Below are 21,628 nucleotides of genomic sequence, written 5' to 3'. Positions count from 1 at the left end.
TTTGAGCGGTTTGATAGCCAAGAAGCAAAAATTACTTCTTTGCAAAGTTGCTAAAACTGTTGTGGAACTGTTTTTTATAATACACCTTTTCCTCTGTTTGTAGTTATGTGGTGAACACGGGACTGGTGGACAAGCTGTGTTGCTGTTTCCTGTCTGTTCAAGGCCCTGTTGATGAGAATCCCAGTATTGCAAGTTTCCTGCAGAATGCCACAGCGGTGCTGCATGGGATGTGCCAGCTGTGCTGGGCTGTCAGTGGAAGGTGAGTGCACTGCCTCTGTCAGCTCAGGCAGGGCCTCCTGCTGAGGCTGCCAGCCAGAGCTGGCCCTCTGTGAGACACACAGGGACAGAAATGGTGCTGGAGAGTCCCTCTGCTCGGCCTCTTACCAGCAGCCTGTAATGAGTTACCTGCACCAAGCCTGCTGCTTATAAGCCATCTATCAGAACTGCAAACTTTGCCTCCTTTACTCATCATTCCACACAGGCTTTTATCGCTGATAGTTTGAGGTGTCCAGTCTCAAGGACTTCAAGAGGTATTTTATTATCAGCTAAAATCAACTGTTAATTGATTTGTCTCTATGATTTGTCTCGAGAGCAGCCTAATTCAGCTCTTGTTCTTTAAATTACCACTGTCAGCAAGGAAATTCTATTTTCCATAAAGAAAGCTATTACTAGATTTTTCAGGGAATTTTCTAATGCAAAATGCTTGTTGTTGTAACCTAACCAAGGCTGTGGGAAGTGTGTATGAGGGTGTGCGCCTGCCAGCAAATCTGGACTTCTGTGGTCTGCATTGTAGGACAGCCTGACACTCATGTGAGAGTCAAAATTTCAGAGCTTTGAGCTGCACTTACTAGAACCTACCACACCGTTACTGTTACACATTTCAGGAAAAATCAAGGCTAAGAGAACTTTACAATGCATTCCTGAAGGGTAAAATGATGCTAGGGTTGAAAACCTAGAGCTAATAAAACATAGCATAAGAAACAAAGCTGTAGGTAAGAGCTGTTGCTGGTAGCCAGGGACACAAACAGATGGAAAAAGAGCTGCGAGAAGTAGGAGCCCAAAGAGACCATCCCAACTTACTGAAATTTCCCTTTCTGAAAGCTGCCAACTTGGCATTTTAAATTCCAGCAAAGCACTGCCAGAAGTCAAATACTCACTAAATAAAATAATAAAAACATCACCCTTCTGTTAGTGGAATAATAGTTCTAGCTCAGAGCGAGTAATACAAGATTTGGAATTTCTGTAGCAGGCACACACTTCACCAAAACATTAGACATCTTTGCACCCCAAAATAGTACAGCACTGCACACGTACATGCATCAAGAACATCTGGTTTTTGTAGCACCAGAATAATTTTGGTGGGTTGAGTGTTTTTCTTCACAGTTACACCAAAAAGTATCTGATCCCACAACCTCCATAAACAGCAATGCTCTGGATTTTATCCGAAGGTGCTGGTTGTTCGTGATTGCAGGTTAGATTGTTCATTTGAGCATGAAAAGAAATGAGAAGAATGAACCTGGAGATTTCAAAACTGTTGTCTTTCACTTCAAGATCAAAAGCCTTGATGTAACTGATTAGAAGGGCAATTTAAATCACATGTCTTTCATCACCTGAGTCCCCTGTCATTTAAGCAGTGTATGCAGAATGTAATTCTGTCTTGTTACAGAAGTCCTCAGTGCTGGAGGTGATTTAAAAAAAAAGGTATTGCCAAAGACAGATTAAGGTGGCAGAAACAGAGCTCAAATTTATTGAATTCTTAAATATGTCACACTACAGTAATACATTATGTGTGATACCTGATTTGCAGCACAAAAGGCAGCCCCTCTGTAAGAAATACAGATGCCTCTTTCATTCTTGGTGAATGATGGTGGTGGCATTGCAGCCTTTCCAGTGAGCTTTTCTCATTCTCCAGCTCAACTGATACAGGCTTGAGCACCAAACCAGCCTGCTTGTTGCAGCCCTCTGTCCATCCCAGCCACTCTGATCAGCCAAGGTCTGAGGTTGTTACTGAAATTTGAGGAGCCCAGGAGGTATTTCAAGTGCTCTGACACTGCAGCATGAAAAGAAGCTTTGCCAAATTAATGGCAGGCTTTTGCCATTGTTGCGAGAGCAATTTTGAAATGTTTTTTTCATATATCCTCCCATATAAGATGGTTCCAGGCTGGAAACTTCTTTACGTTCCTTAGTGGTAAGCAGGGGATGGGGATATAAAATTAATCTGTTGGTTTTTTTTTTTTTTAGTAGAGCTTTATCAGGCTGTTATCTGTTACAACTTTCACACAGAAAGTTGTAATTCGATATTAAATTCATGAGAGTACTGGGGTAGAGTGCTGTCTGGTCTGTGTGCAGATCTCAGAGTGCAGCAGTGAGTGGCATAGTGGGAAGCTGACACAGGACAGTAAATATTGGGTGGGGTACCAGGACCAGCTCAGGGCTCAAACCAGCCCAGCACAACAGGGAAATCCTCTGTGAGCTGTGGGATTCTTCTCCTGTGCATTCAGATCTCACCAGGTTGTTGGGAGCTGTACTGCAACTGTAATTACCATATCCCCAGAGGGCCAGGAGCTCTTGTTTAAAACTCAGGTTTTAAACAATTAAAAGATCCAGTTCTGTGAGTACAGAGTATGTTGGGCCATTTCTGGAGCTCTGAGGTAGGAAGAGCTGTCTTCCTGCCTTCCTCAAAAGCACATGTCATAAAACTCCAAATTCAGCAGAGTATTTCTAAACCAAGCTCTGAATTCATACCCAGTGTGTATTTGGACAGTTCCTTCATGGTAATAATTCTGTAGGCACTGAAGAGATATCAGTCAAGTCCCTCTCTGCATGTGCCTCTATGTCAGGCAAGGTGTCACAACAATAATGTTTATTAGAGAATCACCTCAAATTATTTTATATATACATATATATAAATCAACATTATGTTTTAAATGAGGTCTCTGGTTGATATAATGTAGATGGTAAAATTTTAAGACGTGAAATAAGAGACTTATTTTATTACTGTGATAGACTTGAAGGAAAAAAAAGTCCAAAATCATGGAGTTAGATACAGTAAAGAAAGGTCTTACTAATGTAGAAACATAAATTGGAGGATTTTCAATTTTAAAATCATAAAATGTTATTAAAATAAGAGAATCTATTCTGAGCATATGTTATAAACATACCCTATTATAAGAGAGGGATTTTCTTTCCATTAATGATCAAGGTCTTTAAAAAAGATTTAACTTTGATATTGATCTTACTTTTCAAATTACCATTTTTGATACTGGCTAATAAACGCTTGATTGATTCTTTTAATTGAAATTTTGCTGTGGATGGAATAGCACATTTTCCAAACACTGGAATACATATCAAAAATCAATTGTTGAAAACCGTAATAACTTGTTACCGTGTTTCAAACTTATTTTGACACTTTTTGTCCTCTTTTCTTACACAGTGAGAATCTTTGAGAGTGACTTGAGACCTCCAACTGGAAGTCCTATTTTTCTAATTCTGTTTTGCATCTATAGATAACAGTGGAGGTGAGAGCTCCTTCCTCCCTGATGAGTTTAAATTAAAAAAAGGTGTATGAGAGCTGAAAACAGGGCATTGTCCCTTATTGTTTGTAGGGAGAAATCAGAAAATGCAGCATGTCTGATTATTGAGCTCTCTGCTGAGCAGATGATCCTGGCATTTGATACTTAGCCTTGAAAATTGTGGCCCTGGTAATGCTTAACTGGTTTTTGCTCACCATTAGGAGTAACAGTAGCCGCAATTGAAAACAGATACATTTTTATTATCCTGAAATAAAGCAAAATATTAAATGCATTTTATATGGGGTAGTGTGGCCATATAGACCTCTTGAAATCTGTGTGGAACTGCAAATGTCCAGTAGCAATATTCAAGATGACAGCCCTGTTTTCCAGGGTGTATCATTGTAAGTATGAGAGATTCAAGGCCTATTTTGGGCCCTCAGGTCCTGACTACACACATGGAATGTGCTTGGCTTGTACCCACAGGACAGAAAACAATGAGCAGGCTTGGAATGCAAGGAGCATTAATAAAAGCATGGCCCTGCTGCCTCAGCTCAACCTTCCCTAAAAGCAGGGGGGAGCACTAAGTGAGAATCTCCATGGCTGGTCCTTTATCAGCACAACAAAGGTTTTGCTTATGTTCCTGTCTTCTGTAGTGCCCAGTGTTCATCCAGCCTAGATCCCCTTTTCCCTATTTCTCTGGACCTCAGGTTCCTGTCCCAGAAGTTTAATTGTTGCTCTGTGGAGGGCTAGAGTTAATGCCTTGCTTCACTCCTGCCCATGAATGTGAGTGAATAAACTCCCACTGACACAGAAATGTTCCTTAATGCAAGGAGCAGGGGGAGACACAGGGCAGTACTGCAGGGTAGGAGTCAGTCACTGAGGCAGAATGTTCTCCCCAGGAGCAGTAGAGTAGAGAGCAATGACACAGATACAAGGAGAATGCTGCATTGTGCATGAGGGAATATTGCAAATAACAGTACCACAGATTATGTAGGTCCTTGGAACACCAGGTGTTCCAAGGTGAGAAAATTTTGCAGTTTCCTCTATTTAAGAATTGCCTTCAAGCTTTCTCATTACCCCAGGAAAATACAGTGTCAGAGCAGTGCAGTAATTAAACTGTTGCTGTTCTGTCCCAGAGCAGTGGTAGGGTATATAAACGTGTGTCAGCAGCTAATGAAGCTGTGGTTCCCAGATGCAGTGGCAGAAAGCTGCAGATGCAGGGTCTGATCAGGGAAACAGTGCCTGTCATGTCCCAGATCCACACAGAAGTGGGCTGGGCTCAGTTTTATTGCAGTCATTAAGATAATGTCTGCTTTGGCTGCTGTATGGGGGGCCAGATGAAAGTCTGTCTCAACCTTGGTTTTGCTTCTCAGCACTTCCAAGGTACAGCAGCTCCAGCAAGTGTTGTTAAACTGACTCTGACTTGTGTCTGAAATTACTGGAAGGCTTCAGTTCATCACTTCTGTGCAGCACTGCAATCCCTGCTTGACAGTGGGAATTGTAGCAAGGTCTGACAGGTGCTTCATCTTTTATTATTATTTTGTCTCTTTATTTTGACATCTCTTTCTAAATAAAATAATTTAGAAGCAAAAAGTACTGATGATAGTTTTTAAATCCTAATAATAAAAAACCCCAACAGATTATATTCTAAGCTTCTTGGAAAGTCATGTTTTCATTTTACTCCATGTTTTTAATCAGGAGTATATGTTTCAAATATACAAACATTATAATGTATACTCTTAGAGAGGCTTGTCTGCTTGTTAGCTCAGCTGGTTTTTAAAACAATATGTTTTCAGATATAAACAGTTTGCTCATATTGAAGCTTGGAGAAATTGTAGTTTTATACTTGTTCTTCAGAGTATGCTGTTTCTTATCAAGCTGTATTGAATTCCTGTTTCTAATAAATAGTGGTGTATTTTAAGCAACCAAGTAACACTGTTTAGTATCTTTCTTTCTTTCTTGTGATGGATATATCCACATTTTTTAATTCTTAAACTCTTTTTGTAAATCACAGATTATATACCAATTCCTGAGATCCCTTGATGGCCAAGCTGAAAATCACAGTGGCCCATAATGAAAATTCTGTGCATTTCATTAATTTTTTTTTTTTAAGATTGTGCAGGTTGTTCAACTGTAATATAAATATTTGTCTGTTTTTCTGTGTTTATATTTAACACATAATTACTGTGACTTGTAAAGTTTTAAAGCCTGTTTGTTTTCCCAGCTCTATCAGCCAATGTGAAAAATCCAGTGGGTCTTGCTTCCCTTCAGGGATTTATTGAAGGGGTTTTCTCCATAGTGAATATTTTACTTTTGCAGCTGTTACAGACTCAAAGTTTCTTTAAATAGGAGAATTAAGAGGAATTGCAGCTCTAGGAATCTGATCTCTTCAGTTGTGTAAAGTCTGATTTTCTGGTGTGACATTGTCATCTTATGTTATGAAGGTTTTTGGGGGTTTTTGCTTCAATCTGTCCCAAGAGAACTGAATTTTCATTGGGCTTATGTTTTGAGGGGAACTAAAAATCTGCTAAATGTATGAAACCCAGTGTTGTGCAGACTTGAGAAAAATCATTCAGAGCAGTAGAGGCTGAGGTTCATGCTTTATTTTACATAATTTCATACAGCTTTTTTTTTCTATTCTAAAACCCACAGCAAGTACAAGTAACTTCTTTTACCTTTTGTTATAAACATTTAGGCTTAAAGTGGTGGAACCAGAAGTTCAGTTCAACAGGAGCCAGTGTTCTGTTCACATACAGTTAATTGTAGTACAGACAACATCCAAAATAAATTCTTTGTTGCATTTTCTTCAATCCATCAAATCTAGAAGACAGATTTTTAATTTCTCTTTAATAGTTTTGTTCTGTACAAACTTCAAAACATCTTTTCTGTGAAAAAACTAATGCTTGCATTTAGTTATTTTACAGTTGACTCTTTAATGTATATTTTGATTGATTCTCTGCCCCAGAACAGCACAAAACAGTAAAAGGATTTCATCCAGCCATGTAAGCTTTCTCATATGGAATTGTTTAAAAATAATGATGGAGTGAGAGTTGAAAGCAAGCTAACTTTAACTTTTGGTAAAATTGGTCAATCTTCTGATTGCACAGAGTCAGAAAAAATTCTGCGAGGTATCATATGTAGTAATTAATTTGGGGTTATCATTTGACTGTGAGTGTACTTTTCTGTTTTGTACAGCTGAAGTAGTTAAGAGTGAAGTTAGGAAATACTAGTTGGCAGGAGGAGCTGTGCTCTCATGTGATCCTGTGGCAATAAACATTCTAGTTAGTTGAGTGTAACTAAGTGATGGCTAAGTGATGGTTAGCACATTTTGGCTACTGCATCCTGCAGAATAAATCCTTGGACATCAGAAGGCATTTTGGAGTGAGGAATACCAGGGAGCCCAGACCCACAGAGCAGAGCTGTGCACAGGGTGGTCCCAGAGCTGCCAGCTCTCCCTCCTCCTGCAGCCATCAGGTCTGTGCCTCCCTCCCAGCCAGGCTGATGTGCCAACACACCTGGAACTTTGCAGCAGGGATCTGCCAAAGGCACAGCTGGCACAGCCAGGTGATGGCTCAGGAAGCGTCTGTGCTGACTCCACACACACTCAGAGACCACAGAGCTTCAAAATGAAGATTTGGGGCATGGATTCCAGGCATAGGGATAGCAAAGCCCTACCATAAATTGTTGTGCAGTGTAGCCCCACTTAGAACTCTAGCACTTTTTTCCACTTTTTATTCTTTGTGGAGTAAATCTTAGGGTCTTAAGGAATAAAACATTCACAACTATGTTGCTTTTGTTCTTGTTTCTTGCTTGTGTTTTACTAAAGATCTGATTCAGAGACTTGTGGACTACTTTTGCAGTGTGGAGTGGTTTTTCTGTAGCATTTTGTGTCCCTGAAGTAGGTCTGGGACATTGATCCTGGAGGTAGCAGCAGAGGGTACAGCACTGAATGGCTTTTTCAGCAGCACTGAATATTCACAGACTATAAATAGAAATAACTCAGCCATGGTACCCATGAGTGCTAATTTCAGATGAGATCACTCCTTCCATCATCTGACCTACTGCTTTGTAAAGGTAAAGATGTGTGGGGACAGTGGTGGAAACAGATGAGTGCCAGTAGAGCAAGTTGTGTACAGCCCAATACTGTCCTGTCATACTCAGCTGAGCTCAGGGCTGCTCTGGGACCTGGGGAATGCAGGTTCATCATCCTGCTCTGCCTCTTTCCCTCCCTGTGGTCCAAGGAAGCGATGGAGTACTGCTAACAGAAATTCTCATGGACAGACATTGGTTTGGGTAAGGTGATGCTTTCTTGCCTGCTTAATTTGCTTCACTAGGAAAAGTGAAAATGACAGAACAAGGTGGTGGTTGCCAAAACTTGGTCGTTGCTGAGCTCATGGTTTAGTTTCTCTGTTGAAGAAGTCCGTCTGTGATTGTAAAGAGCAGAATTAGTCAGCCTGCCTAGAATCTGTGTTGGAAATGTCACTGGAGCCAGTGTTTGTAAGAGAGGGTGCAGGGTGCTCCTGGTACAGATACAGGAGAGATTATTGAAAGCTGTTCTAGTCAAGGGAAAGCTCCTTTCTGGTTCTGATCAACAGGAATATTCTGAGCCCTCTGGGTATCTGGTCTTTGCTGTCTTAAACTGAGGTCTTCAAACTTGCAGATTATTTTTAGAAAATGGTTCTGGTTTTCACTTCAGTTTCCTTTGCTTTTAGTAGTTATAAAAGGGAAAAATACCCTAATTTAAGTTGTCTTTTTGTAATGTTCTCTCATATAATTTGTCATATATTCCTTTAATTATAACAAGGAATCATATATATATTCAATCTTTGTAGTCTCTTTTGATATTGATGCTTCCTTCTCTTTTTTTCCTTTTTTTTTCCTTTTTTTTTTAAAGATGGAAACATAGTAGATAGGTTAAAAACAGACCTTGATGTAGCATATTTTCATTGTTACTGTTTGCTGTGTTTTATTATTTTAGTGTTTCTTTTGATTACCAATATTGACCAAATGTGTTTCCAAAATGAAATTCACATAATTTATGTTATGGGTTTGAATTAGAATTCAGAGAATATAAAACTTGCTGAATTATTTTGGGGCATTACTTTGTGCTTGCCTACCCTCCACATATTATTTGGCCTCCAGGGTAGTGATATTCTGAGTCTTCCTTAGCAGTTGGCCTGCATCATCTTCTGGATTATTAATAATGTGAAAAAACATGAGTAGTAAAAATCGTGAAGGATTATGTGAAGTGTTTTTGGAAGTCTGGATGTGAGAATGGAAAGGGTCTTCCTGAGTTATTTGCCTGTCTGTGCTGATATCCTAGATAACCAAAAACCTTCTCCATTATTTTATGTGCACACCCAAGAGATGGCAAAGAAGCCCATTTTCCTGTGTGCACTTACCTGTGCTTTGCTGCCCTGCTGCAGTCTCCCATAACAGCATCTGACTGGAGTAAGAAGCAGTGTGTTTTCTTACTGCTCCACGCTTCATGCTTCAATTCCTGCAGAACCGTTTGATTAACATCATCTGTTCCCAGTAACTTATTTCACTACTTAGGTAGGCAGTTTGTTCCAGTGCCTGCAGCCCATCACTGTGGTGGGAGAGGCTCCAGGCAGTTCTCCCACTGCTGCTGGCTGCTACTGCAAGCAGCAAAGGTGAGAGCAGGCTGCTGACCCGAGGCAGGGCTTGCATGGAGCCCCTTCGTGCTCCCACAGTGTCCCCAGGCTCCACGCTGGTAGCGGGAGCACAGGCACAGGATGTGAAGCAAGATCCTGAATGATACAGCTGCACTGCAATTAGAGAGAGCTTGAGACAGTGCCCTAATTATTGCAATTATTTTCTGGAAATGATGTGGTTTCCTGGCACTTCAGGCACCAGGCTTTCCCTGGTTGCCAGCTTAGTGTTTCTCTAGCCCTTGGCTCCTCGGGTGCTGCTCGCTCTCAGCGCTCGCTGTTCCTCGGCAGGTCCTGCAGCGTGTTTGACAGCGCCCGCCAGGACCCCACGGGACTCACGGCAACTCTGCAGGCCACAGACCTGGTGGGGGTCCTGCACATGCTCTACTGTGTCCTGTTCCACGGCACCATCTCGGATCCAAACACAGCCAGCCCCAAAGACAGCTATGCTGCCAGCACAGTCCAGGTCGCCATCCAGAGTTTGCGTTTCTTCAACAGTTTTGCTGTTCTTGACCTGCCTGCCTTCCAGGTAACAGATGTTTTAAAACTTCTCTTAGTGGGATAATGTTAATTATTGATTATATCTTTGGAATAAATTTTGTCTTTAAGATCTTAGTTATTGAAGGAATTTTTAAATGTTAGGTTTCATACATAAAATTTGTATCTGTTGTTATATCTACCATATAGTTGTGGCTGATTAATTTAACCAAAAAGTGAAAATTTAGAATACGATAAATGCTGAATCTGAACCATTATGTTTTCTAACTTCTTTTTTACTTGTTTCTAGTATAGTACTTTTTATATTTATTAAGCCCCAAAAGTGTAAAAAGAAAAATCTTAGTCAAAAGGACGAAATATCACTTTTTCTTCTGTGAAAGAATTTGCGTGTATTATAACCACATATTACATTTTCCAGTGCTTTCAGGGGTCACTTGATTTAAGATTGTGCAGCTGAAACTGATTATCGCTTGATATCATTTTTTTAGCAAGTAAAATTTTGTTGACCAAAAATTGGAAAATATGTTTTCTTAATTTTTACTAAATTAAAAAAAAAAAAAAGGCTGCATTTTGAGTCCTGAGGACTGCGTACCTTTGTCTGTTAACAGAGTTCAAGTGTAAATGAATGATTTTGCCATGCAAATACTGGTATATTTCTGAGGTAAGTTAGTAAAGTTGTATTGTTAATATAAAACACCTGTCAGAAGGCATTGCTTTGAAAACATACTTAGCAGCCTCAATCTTACACAATTCAACATAACAGGTTTCTTTTTAATTTAATGTGTTATTTGTAGTATGTTTTATCACACTCTCCATCTGAAATGCGTTAAACTCAGCAAGAGCTTTTCACAGGAATTTAGTGTGGCTCATTCAGTTGGTGTTTCTTGACATGGACTTTCAATACATTTGGTATCATCTGTAATAACAGCAGCAAGACTTCTGTGTGCAGCAGTGTTCATCTGCAGCACCAACCCAGTCAGGGTTTCTTTACATGGACGGAAGCAGGATCTTGACTGGAGTTTCATTGCACGCATTACTGACTCCATTTCTTTCTGTCAGTCAAGCAGTTCCCTCCTACCCCTCGTTCAGCACCTCTTGGTTTGAGACTGGCTGTTACAGGGTGTATGCCAGAGTCAGGCTTGAGCTGGATCAGGTACAGTTTGCAGGGGAGCTGTAGCAAATCACACTGGCTGGAGGGCTGCTCCCTGATAGCCCAAGAAACCACTGTTCGTTTTTAAAACACCATCTCCTGTTTACCCTGTCTGTATTTATCCCTCTACCCATACTGGTACATCCCAGCATTTATAATGAACAGTCAGCATTAACTTCCAAACCCCACGATCTGTGTTAGTCTGTTCTACCTAAAATGGTGCAAGTCAGTAGCTATTGCATGAAGGGTGGTCAGAACCCCAGCTGCAGTGGGAGCTGCTTGTCCCAGTTCATGGACACTGGGCTGTGCTCAGGAGGTGTCCAGCTGTGTGCTGGACTGTGGGCATGGTGTTGTTTGTGATGGACAGGCACCCTGGGGTAGCCTCAGCAGCTCTCCCTTCCCGTGCATTAATGTGATTTGTTTCTGTCATGTTAAAAATAACATCCACCTGGGGCAGTTTGCTGGACACTGACCTCATGGGCAATGCAGGCTGGCAGACAGCAGAGGGAAGAGCCTCCATTATGCACTGTGTGATCATTATCTCTAAGGAGTAATTTTATCACAAATTGGTAGGACTATGGAATAGGGGGTTCTGATTAGCAGAAGAGGTCTGGTATTCTCAAGTTTGTATTAGCACAGATGGCTCATGGATATATATTTCATTTAATTTGACAGTATAAACAATTGAAAGATGGTAGTGAGAAACAGCACAGGGTCCTGAGCTGATATTAATTCTGGCTAAAAAGGAAGCATAGTTTCCTTGAAAAATTAGTTTAACTTCTATACACAAACTCAGGTGCCCTTTGACCTGTTGTTATCAGAGGAGGTTAAACCCAGAGTACTGGGTCACAGCATGCACAGACAGCACTAATTAAATAAGGATGGACCTGAGAACATGGCATTTACGTGACATAAAGCAGTAAATAGTGGCTGTATTGAGGATTAAATTTTGAAAATACACTGATTTACCAGAATGATTGAAGTTCAAGATCTAAAGCATCCACAGCTGAACCTGGTTTCATTGTCAAGGATCCTGCTTTTGCTGGGTGTATTTGGAATTCAGCAGGACTAAACTATGCCATAGCCTGGGATTTATGTATATGTATTTACCACAGGCTACAAGGTAGAAAATATAGAAAACTCTGAAATGAAAGAGATCTTCTCAGGCCTGCATTGCTGTTTCATTGGAGTTAGGAGACTGTCATGCTCATTCCTCGTGCTTTAGTTTTCCCCTTTGACCCTGTGTCGCTCTGTCTGTTTGACATGTTTATTAAATAGAGGCTGTAGGCTGCACAGATAAAATCTAATTCTGAATCTCCACGTTACAGCTATTTGCCTACTTTTAAAAAACATCCCAAGAAGCTTTGCAGCTGAGTGTTCTCTCCTTTTGGATGTTTCTAAACTTTTTGTAATGTTTGAAAAGTCATTATTTGTTATTAATCACTGTATTCCATTCAGGGCATGAGTTTTTCATGAGAAATGAATTTTGCGCTGTTGCAGAAATGAAGCTGGTTTGGTTTCTTTTGCTTATTTCTAAGAGATACTACTAAATATTCCTGGATCATGTAATGTATGTCGAATGAAATGGTCAGCCTAATGCTACACTGAATGTCAAATAAGCAGAATGCAGTTTTTCCTGCGTCCCTTGAAAATTTGAATTTATTCCTGCCTCTGTGGCTTTTAATATTATATTCCAGTTGTGAACAGTAAGCAGCTGAAAAAAGAGATCTGATTGTGGCATTTCACAAGGAAGAACATAGTCTGTACTTTGCAAAAACACCCCAGAAGGGTGCAGTTGATGTGTATGCAATTCACACAAGTTGTAGAACATACTGCTGGAGCGTGATTTCTGTTTCTTGGTCTATTTTCAGTCAATTGTGGGAGCTGAAGGACTGTCCCTGGCCTTCAGGCACATTATCAGCTCCCTGCTGTGGTACTGCTCTCAGCATACCTGTGAAGGATTGCTGCACGAAGTCATCATTTGTGTGGGCTACTTCACTGTAAACAACCCAGATAACCAGGTAAGGCAAATGGAAAAGGGGATCAGAAGTTATCAAGGGCACATTTAGTCATGGATCTCTCCATTTAGTCAGGAAACTCATCCCCTCAGCATTGGTTTTGAAGCACTTGGGATTCCTGGGAGCTCAAATGGATGTTTGCAAAAAGGGAAACTGAAGTGTCTTAATACAAAGACATAAATTTTGTGTGTGCATAGGCAAACTCCATTTGTAGTTCTTATGCTGCCATTGCACTGATTTGAATGGGCCTTGCACCCTTCCAGGGCATATTAGCCACTGATATTTTTAATTCTAAGTTAGCTTCACATCAGCTTGAGCAGATGATTGTGGTACCCAAGTTAAACCTTTTTAAAGCCAACGAAGCTACTCTCCAATGAAGACTTGTCTTTGGATGCCAAAGTATCTGTCTCCCTGCTTGCCAGTGCTCAGGTTTAAGCCATTCTTATCCATTAATCTTTTCAGTCATAAACTCAATGCCCTATTCAAGACACAGTGGAAATTCCCCTTTAGCTTCCTCGATTGTTGTCCGCTTTTGCCACTGGACTCTGTGACCTCTTTTACTGGTTTATAAAGTAACACAGACACAAAACTCAAAAAATATTTCAGATATATTGGTCTTAAAAATCTCCTGGTTTCCTCAGCTTATATGTAACATCTCAGGATGTATTGGCAGGGCAGGGCAGGCTCTTTGAGTATGGGAAGCTGACTTTGAACGTGTAGGTCCTGCAGTGCCCACTTGTTGGGTATGATTCAGCTGAATGCTGCATTTTGGGAAGGTACTCCCTGTGTTCTCTCTCTGTGCTTGTTCCCCATTTTGCTCAACTTTGGGATAAGGGTTCAGAGTGAGAAGCTCAGTGCCCTCAGTTCAGCTGATGAGCAGGAGGAAGTGTTAAAATTTGTCAGGAAAGGTTTTAGAGAAAAACTGCTCTACAACATTCTTGCAGTTATTGACTATAATTGCAACACTGTAGTATCTTAAAACTGACAATGCTGTCACAAGTATTATATAATTATACAGCCATGTTTCTGTGGGATTGGCCACAGCTGGAGGGAGGATGCTGCAGCCTCCCTACTCTGTGTGACCAAAATCCCACTCAGGTACTGGAGCTGCCTGTGGGTAGCACTTCAGAGCGGTCATTTTTAACCCTGTGTGATGCTGCTGCCCTTTGGAGTCCCTCTGCTGCCCGAAGAGTTGAGCTGGCTCTCAGAAGTGCCAGCAAACCATGTTGTCTTGTCTCTGCAGCTCAAATATTTCTGTTCTGGCACACAAGCCCAAACAGATGTGATTCATTGCAAGGAGAACTTGGCACTTCAGGAGCACTGCAGCAGAGGGTTCCTGCAGCACGGGGTTCCTGCAGCACAGGGCTCCTGCAGCACAGGGTTCCTGCAGCAGAAGGATTCCTGCAGCACGGGGTTCCTGCAGCACGGGGTTCCTGCAGCACGGGGTTCCTGCAGCACAGAGTTCCTGCAGCAGCACAGAGTTCCTGCAGCAGCACAGGGGTTCCTGCAGCACATGGTTCCTGCAGCAGCATGGGGTTCCTGCAGCAGCACGGGGTTCCTGCAGCACAGGGTTCCTGCAGCAGAGGATTTCCTGCAGCACAGGGTTCCTGCAGCACGGGGTTCCTGCAGCACAGGGTTCCTGTAGCAGAGGATTTCCTGCAGCACGGGGTTCCTGCAGCAGCACAGGGGTTCCTGCAGCACGGGGTTCCTGCAGCACGGGGTTCCTGCAGCAGCACATGGGTCCTGCAGCAGCACGGGGTTCCTGCAGCAGCAGCAGCCTGCCCTGCCAGCAGAGCCGGTGCCCTGGATGCTCCGGCTGGGGCAGTGGACACTGGGCCCTGTGGGGAGCCTTGGGCTGGGGCTGGGCTTTGCAGCTGGGTCCTGGAGCCTTCAGCTTGTGCTTTTGGGGCTGAAGGTGGCCTCTGCAACTCTCAAAGTCAGGTTCAGGGTTTCAATCAGACAGCCATGCTGTGTCAGTCCTTTTTGTGTCCTAAATGCTCTCTTTTAGGGGGGTTTGCATTGGAGGCACCAATGTCAGATGTCATGACATGCTTAACTTTTAATGTAATTTCTAATATTCATCATTAATAAGATTTTAGCTGAGGAAAAGGCATATGTGTTTGGCTTTTTTGTTTAAAAAAACATTTTGAAAAACTGAAGGTTTCCTCACTCAGATACTTGAAAAATACTGGGAAGGATTTTTAGTGAAGGGAAGTAATTTTTCTTTTACTACCAGGCAAAGCAGTATGACTTGCTTATGGTCATTATTTTAAGGTGCTCTTGTGTTGTGACTTCTACTAGACAGACTGCTTTTCATGCAGAGGGAAGTGCTTTCTATTCATTCAGTTATGGTTTAATTTTTTATTATGTTAAGAGCTTCCAATTTTTTCTTCCGTTGTTGATCATCTGGGGAGTCCTACTAAAAATAAAAAATTGGTCTCACAGTGAAAGTTTTCAAATAGTAGGCTTGAAGTCCTGGCAACTACAGTGTAATAAAAATAGATACACTAGACTTGAGCTATGAAAACAAATTTCTATAAAGCCAGATAGCTCTATGTAGTATTTGAATCAACTTTAACTGAGTCCAAGCTCTATTTAGTATTTGCATCAACTTTAACTGAGTCCATAACTGACATATTTCAAGGCAGATTCAGGTTCTTCTTGCAGTCAAATGTGCATTTGTTTGAAAACATTTGTAGTTTAAAGTCCATTCCTCTCTAAATTTGTGTTTCTTACTACAAACGGAAGTGTGTTTTCATTCCTGTCAATACTCTAAACAGAAAAGGACAAACAGTTGTTTGGAGTTTTCAGCGTCCCATTTTGTGGTTCCTTTGTCTATCCACATCAACAGATAAATATCCAAAGCAGCATAGTGGAAGAAGGAAAAAAAGGGAACTTAAAAAAAAAAAAAAAAAAAAGCCAAGCAGTTCTCCAGTTTGGAGAATAGATTTCTAAAACAGAAATTTTACAGCCTGTCAACCTCAGCATTGACCTTCTGTAGTAGTACTGTGATTTAAGTAAGTGAACTACTACCACTATGCAGTCAAAATCATAAGAGGGCAATTTCCTAAATATTTCACATTCATAGAACAAAATCTTCCAAGAGCATCATATGCCAGTCATTTAATATAATACAGGTTTGACTTCATTTATTACACGGTCTGTAGAAGTCTTTGTAGTTAGTTGAGTAGCAAATGAAAAAGGAAGGAGGAAAGTGCTTTTCTGTTGTTCAGCTTGGAGACTGAGATTTCCCCCCAGCTCCAGGAGCCCTCAGCCCTCCTGGTGGGTCCCACACGCAGAGGCTCTGCCTGGGCTCCCACTTGGTGTTTGCACCACGCCTGGCTCTTGGGCCAGCCCCAAGTGATTCTGTCGAGGAGCACTGAGGACAATGGATTCCTGAGGAACACATTCCTGAGTGTTTTGATAGTGCTTGCTCTGTTTATTTTAAAAAGGCTGTGATTTTGCTGACTCTGCCCACATATAATATATTAGTAATATTCCCTTCCTTCGTTCCTATTTTGTTTTAACATTCAAAAAGCTTTTCCAGGGCAGCTGCTGTCACTGAAGAAATAAATCAGTTATGGAAGTGCAAAATGCAGAAGGCAAGGAGTGTTTCTTTAGTATTTGAAACACTGCAAGACCAGCAGTGAGGCTGTTCTGTATCGACACATGAACTTGTGTTTACTACAGAGCCAGACAGCCCCTGCTCACAGCCCAGCTCAGCCTCACTGGGCATCTGCTCCTCGGGAGGGACCAGCAGGGAAAAGGGATTCTCTTTTTCTGGCCACCATTTAATCTGCTACTATACAAAAAGAGGTCCCATGATACCAAGGATGGGCATGTAAAGCTAAACTGCGTAATAAAAATAATGTCCAATCTTTCAATAGCCAGCCCTACTATACCTGACTGTAGAATTATAGTTTCTAATTAAAATATTCTTGTTAATTAAAATTATCCTTCTATTTCATTACATTTTTATTCCCTTTTATTGTTTGATTTAATTAGTATAATGAATATAATTAGCATGTGCTGTCAACTCACCTTATTTGCATATTATATTGAATAATTGAATGTCATCCTATAATTAAATTAACAGGAATGACAGATGATTTCCTTTCTTTCACATTGCTGCATTGGGAATAGAAATCTTTCCATATTCATTGCAGTTAGGGAATAGGTTTCATCTGAAAAGTCCTCACAAATCAGATCCTCCAACTCAGGATCTTGCTGATAGGCTCCAAAAGAAGTTGCACTGCTATGCCTTTATTTAAATAAAAATAGCTTTTGTTCTGCCAGTCTTTGGTACACGCTGTATTTAGAGTGCTCTAGAAGAATCCTACCAATAAGGGTTTGTCAGATATTAACTGTATGCTTCTACAATATCCTGTTGCTGGACTGCAAAATAAAATCTCTGCTGAAACAGTTAGGAAAAAGTGTGTGTAGCTTTTCAGGACTTTGTTATAAAAATAGGCATGAAAATAGAAGTAAGAAGTTCTCTCAGAGGTTTTTTTTTTTTAATTTATATGCACACTCTGTGTCCTTGAAGAAGGGATTTAATTCCCAGAAATCTTGCAGCTGCATAAGTCTCACTTACTTCTCTGTCCAAACCCTCTATCCTCAGACATTTGTGTCCATAACAAGGTATGTTACTATAAACTCATAACTAATTGAAATGTTAATATCTAATGATCCATATGCTGAAAATAGAAGCACATGGAATTAGATTTAATAGTATCAGTCACCTACTAGAAATTACTCCTTGCTATACAGGTGTGGAAAATTTGTTGCAAAACATGTTTCAGGCATCTCATCTAAGTCCAGGTAAAGGAGTTAGGAGCAGTGAGATTACAGGATATTTTGGGACGGAATTTCTCCCATGTTTAAATATGTAAAACATCACACAGCAGTATCACAGGTAAAAATATAATGTGTAAAGAAATTGAAATATTGTATGGTAGGCACAGTTCTGAAAGGATCTTGAAATTTAGTACTGACTTGTGGCGTCCAAAGCATGGTAGTTAGACCCCAAGAACGGTTTCATCCCAAGATTATTTTCCCTTTTTTGTTAAATGATTGACTCATGGTGATATTTTCTTCTAAGCATTTCTTCTGTGTGGTAAGTCCTTTTAGTGCCATACAGTAGCAGGAACCTTTGTCCCACCAGGTGTATCACAAATATATATCTGTGTATGACACATCCTAGCTGTGGTTACAGGTACTGAGCTGCAAGGGACACTTACAAAGGGACTTAAGATTAAAAGTGACCTTCTGCAGAGAAATTATTTTGTGCTTTTGGCAGAGTTAGTACATACTGAGTTTTAGTATGGGGCCAGTTTTTCTCTAGTGTTAGTGGGAAGGAAGAAAAATACTTCTAAAGTTGAAAACTTGTGAAAATCAGAAGTCAACAAGAAAACTTGCAAGTTATAAAAATATGTAGAATTTCCATATGGGTTGTTTACTAGAGGCCATCATTAAACTTCCATAGTTTATGTTGCTTTGGGGGCTGTGGAGGAACTGGAACAATTTTGATCTGGTAGGTGGACTTTATGAAATTACAGCACAAAGAGTAAAGATGCAGGAATTGGTAGTTACCATGCAGTTAACATCCCTATCTCTAAGTAAAAAAGATCTGAATTTACTTAATTCTGATTTTGTTCGTTTCTTCTCAAACAGGGATTTTTAGGAGTATTGATCTCATGTTGAGGTTACAGATTTTTTCTTTAAAACTTTTTTTAAAAGCCTCAGAACCCGATGTTTTAAAGCTCTATAGGTTTGCACAAGAAATACGCCTGGTAAATTTTGTGGAATAGCTGATTTTGGCAAGTGAGTGATTCATGGGAAGTTGTAGTCTTGACTCACATTTAGAAGCACTTCAGCTTGTGAACAGAAATCCCCTGAGGATTAAAGTGCCCGAGTTAGAGCTGAGTACATTAAGGCAGCTCTGTAATATATGCCTTGGCTCTCACAGCCTTACATCCTCAGCCACATAAATTCACTTAAGTGAACCAATGTCTTCAGGAGAGATGGAATTCCTGTCTGGGCAGTCAGGGAAAAGTGGGGAAGTCTTTTAGGTAATTTGTCAGACACCTTTGTTGTTGTTTGAGCTTCCTGATGAACTTTTTCTTTTAAAGAATGATCTATGACAAAGCAAATCAAATATATCAGAAGCATTTGGGACTGCACATTTCATGTGTCACATCTTAATTATATTGCTAACATTCCAAAATACATCCTGGATCTTTTGGGGGGTTTTCAGAGGATGTGGGGAAGGTAATTTAATATGAGCAAATATTTAGCATGAAGTAAGGTGTATTTAGTTTCAGTTCACAATGACTGGCTCATTCCTGTAGAGAAGAGAGAGCGTATAGGAATTAGTGTAAGAAATTAATGCCTTTGGATTTATCTTACTGTCTTCCTCTCGAACTGTAAACACGGAAGAACAAACTTCCCACCCAGTGTCACAAGAGCTCGTAGGAATTTCAACAGCCTTCGGTACAGTCCATGGGAGAATGGGCTGCTGCAGCGTTCTCATCTCACTCCTGGGCCAGGAGAAAAGGAGTTTGGTGGTCTCAGCTTAACTCCCAGTGCAACTTCGCCCACATCGAAAAAAGCACCAGGGAGTTGGGCATAATCCTGTTTAACAAGCGGTTTGTTCCCGGCTCGGGGCTGGGCCCGGCCGCGTTCGCGGCTTGCGCAACCCCTGCCGCCCCTTCCTGGGAACTGCTGCTCGCACCGAGATGAAAACTGAGTCTGAAGCCTGCAAATCTTCAGTCAGCCTTGCGAGCTATTGTCTGCCTCGCCTCATGTGTGAGGGAACTCCCTGTGCCTCTCTCGTAACCTCTCCGGGCTGTGCAGGGCTGCTCTGTGTCCCGGAGCTGACAGCTCTTCCCTGGGCTCTGCTCCCAGGCTGGGACCTGCGAGAGATCGGAGAAACCTCCCCAGCCCTCGTCCTGCTCAGCTCCAGTCACACTGTTTGAAGCGATACCGAAACATAAAGAACAAAACACATTAATGGAGCACTATGGAAAATGTTGCTCGTCTTCCTTTCCCCTTAGTAAAGGGTAAATTGTAGCTCATTTTTTGTGGCAGAAAAGCACATTTTCTTGCTCTCTCTTTGAAGCTTTGCCTCAGACAGCTCTGTAATATGTCCAGTGGCTCAGTGTTTCACAAACTTTTTAGTTGATGATTGGCTACTTTGACAAACCATTTACATTTTTTGTGAAAGCTATAAGACAAAACGTGCTAGGAATAATAATTCCAAGACTATATAGCTTACTTGTGAGTAGAGTTCCAGTGTGTGGCAGAAAATATTTGCTTTTGAACAGACAAAATGCTCTGAGACAGACAAAAAGATTTTATGCGTTTTAGACTGTAATGTTTGAATTATTCACACCTTCTGAGGATTTTGACCCAAACTAGCTCTGTTTCCAAGGATGGTGGCAGAAACCTCAGGCAATAGTTTGCCTGAACTTCTGTAGACTGGTCCTGTCTCTTCTCTATCCTTTAAATCATCTTCATTCAGATCAGTTGGATTTCATTGAGAGTAAATGACTGGAGAGTCATGCCCAAAGCAGCAGCCTAAGTTTAAAGGGGTTCATCAGTGAAGCTGGAGATGTATTCTGAGTGTGAAGATGATTCTTCAAAAACAGTGCAGGGCTACAAAGGCTAATTCTAATCACTTCACGGCTCAGAATAACACCTGAGGATTTGAGATGTGTTGTGATGGGTTGGGGTTTTTTTATCTGACAGAATATATGTATTTCTTATACATTGGATCTGTAATAATACTTTCTGATTAAAAATTGTTAGCCCAACACTTAAACATATGAATCTTCTATTACATAATTGTGGAAACAATGAAGTTTAGAATTTTCTAGAAAACAGTGATACCCTTTGGTTTAACAGGGTCCTTAAGTATATGATTAACATGAAGTGTGAGAACAACCTCACATTTAAATGTTTATTTTTATGTAATAAGTGCTAAAATGCTATCACTCTGAAAGTTAGGCTTTTCTTTAATACCTTTTCCAGGTCAGATATTAGATTATCATTTTCTCCCGTAGCCTGCACAAGTATTAAATTCACAAGTAACCTCAATTCTCAATGCAATTAGAATTGCTTCCATTTTCCTTTCATCACATTGTAATGAAGTTTACATTTTACAATATTTGTTTAACATTATTTATTTATTGTTGAATTTAATCTTACATATACTTAATTTGTTGTCTTATGACTAAGGTGACTTGTTTTAGCTGTCATTCTGGGCTGCATTTTTTCAAAAGCTCGGTATAACGAACTTTTGCTTGATTTTCCACTATCATCACTTTTGATAATCATTTTTATGTTTTCAGTGCATCACTGTTGTGGTGGTTGGCCCTTGTCCTATCCTAAATGTTCATATGTCTTAGGATGGTTACACAAAAACCGATGCGAGAATTTTTTCCTCTGATGTATACACAGAGCACCCTTGAATCTGCTTAAACCATAGAGCTCTAAAAGGACAGTGCTTAGAATGTGGTTTATAGGAAGACTGATGTTATTCCTGAACACCCTTATCTTCACTCTGAAAGCTTATATGTGACACTAAGAAAATAAACACTGGATTTTTCAAATAGAAAAAATTCTTATTTTTAAATTTGAATGTAGCAATCTGGAACTTTCTTTTTGCATGGAAATGGTTCTGATTCCTGAGAAATGCTAGGGGGAATTTAAAACATTCTTTGCTCAGAGCTTTGCCAATAGTGAAGTTTGCAAAATGGAAAGAAAAGAGCTTGACCT

At 40.6% G+C, this 21,628-nt stretch overlaps 1 protein-coding gene across 4 annotated transcripts in view; it reads left to right on the top strand.

Moving 5' to 3' along the window:
* SCAPER (S-phase cyclin A associated protein in the ER) overlaps nucleotides 1-21,628 on the top strand; it is a 136,245-nt gene that overhangs the window by 103,574 nt on the left and 11,043 nt on the right. For all 4 annotated transcript variants that reach the window (XM_002192032.7, XM_030281052.4, XM_030281053.4 and 1 more), the window contains 3 exons: nucleotides 104-259; nucleotides 9,476-9,713; nucleotides 12,704-12,853. In XM_002192032.7, the coding sequence (XP_002192068.6) occupies nucleotides 104-259; nucleotides 9,476-9,713; nucleotides 12,704-12,853 (544 nt within the window). The remainder of the gene's footprint in view (nucleotides 1-103; nucleotides 260-9,475; nucleotides 9,714-12,703; nucleotides 12,854-21,628) is intronic.

The sequence above is a fragment of the Taeniopygia guttata genome, chromosome 10 (genome assembly GCF_048771995.1).
Source record: "Taeniopygia guttata chromosome 10, bTaeGut7.mat, whole genome shotgun sequence".
Taxonomy (NCBI): Eukaryota; Metazoa; Chordata; class Aves; order Passeriformes; family Estrildidae; genus Taeniopygia; species Taeniopygia guttata.
Note: the sequence above shows the minus strand (reverse complement) of the source record. Positions and strands in the feature narration are given on the sequence as shown.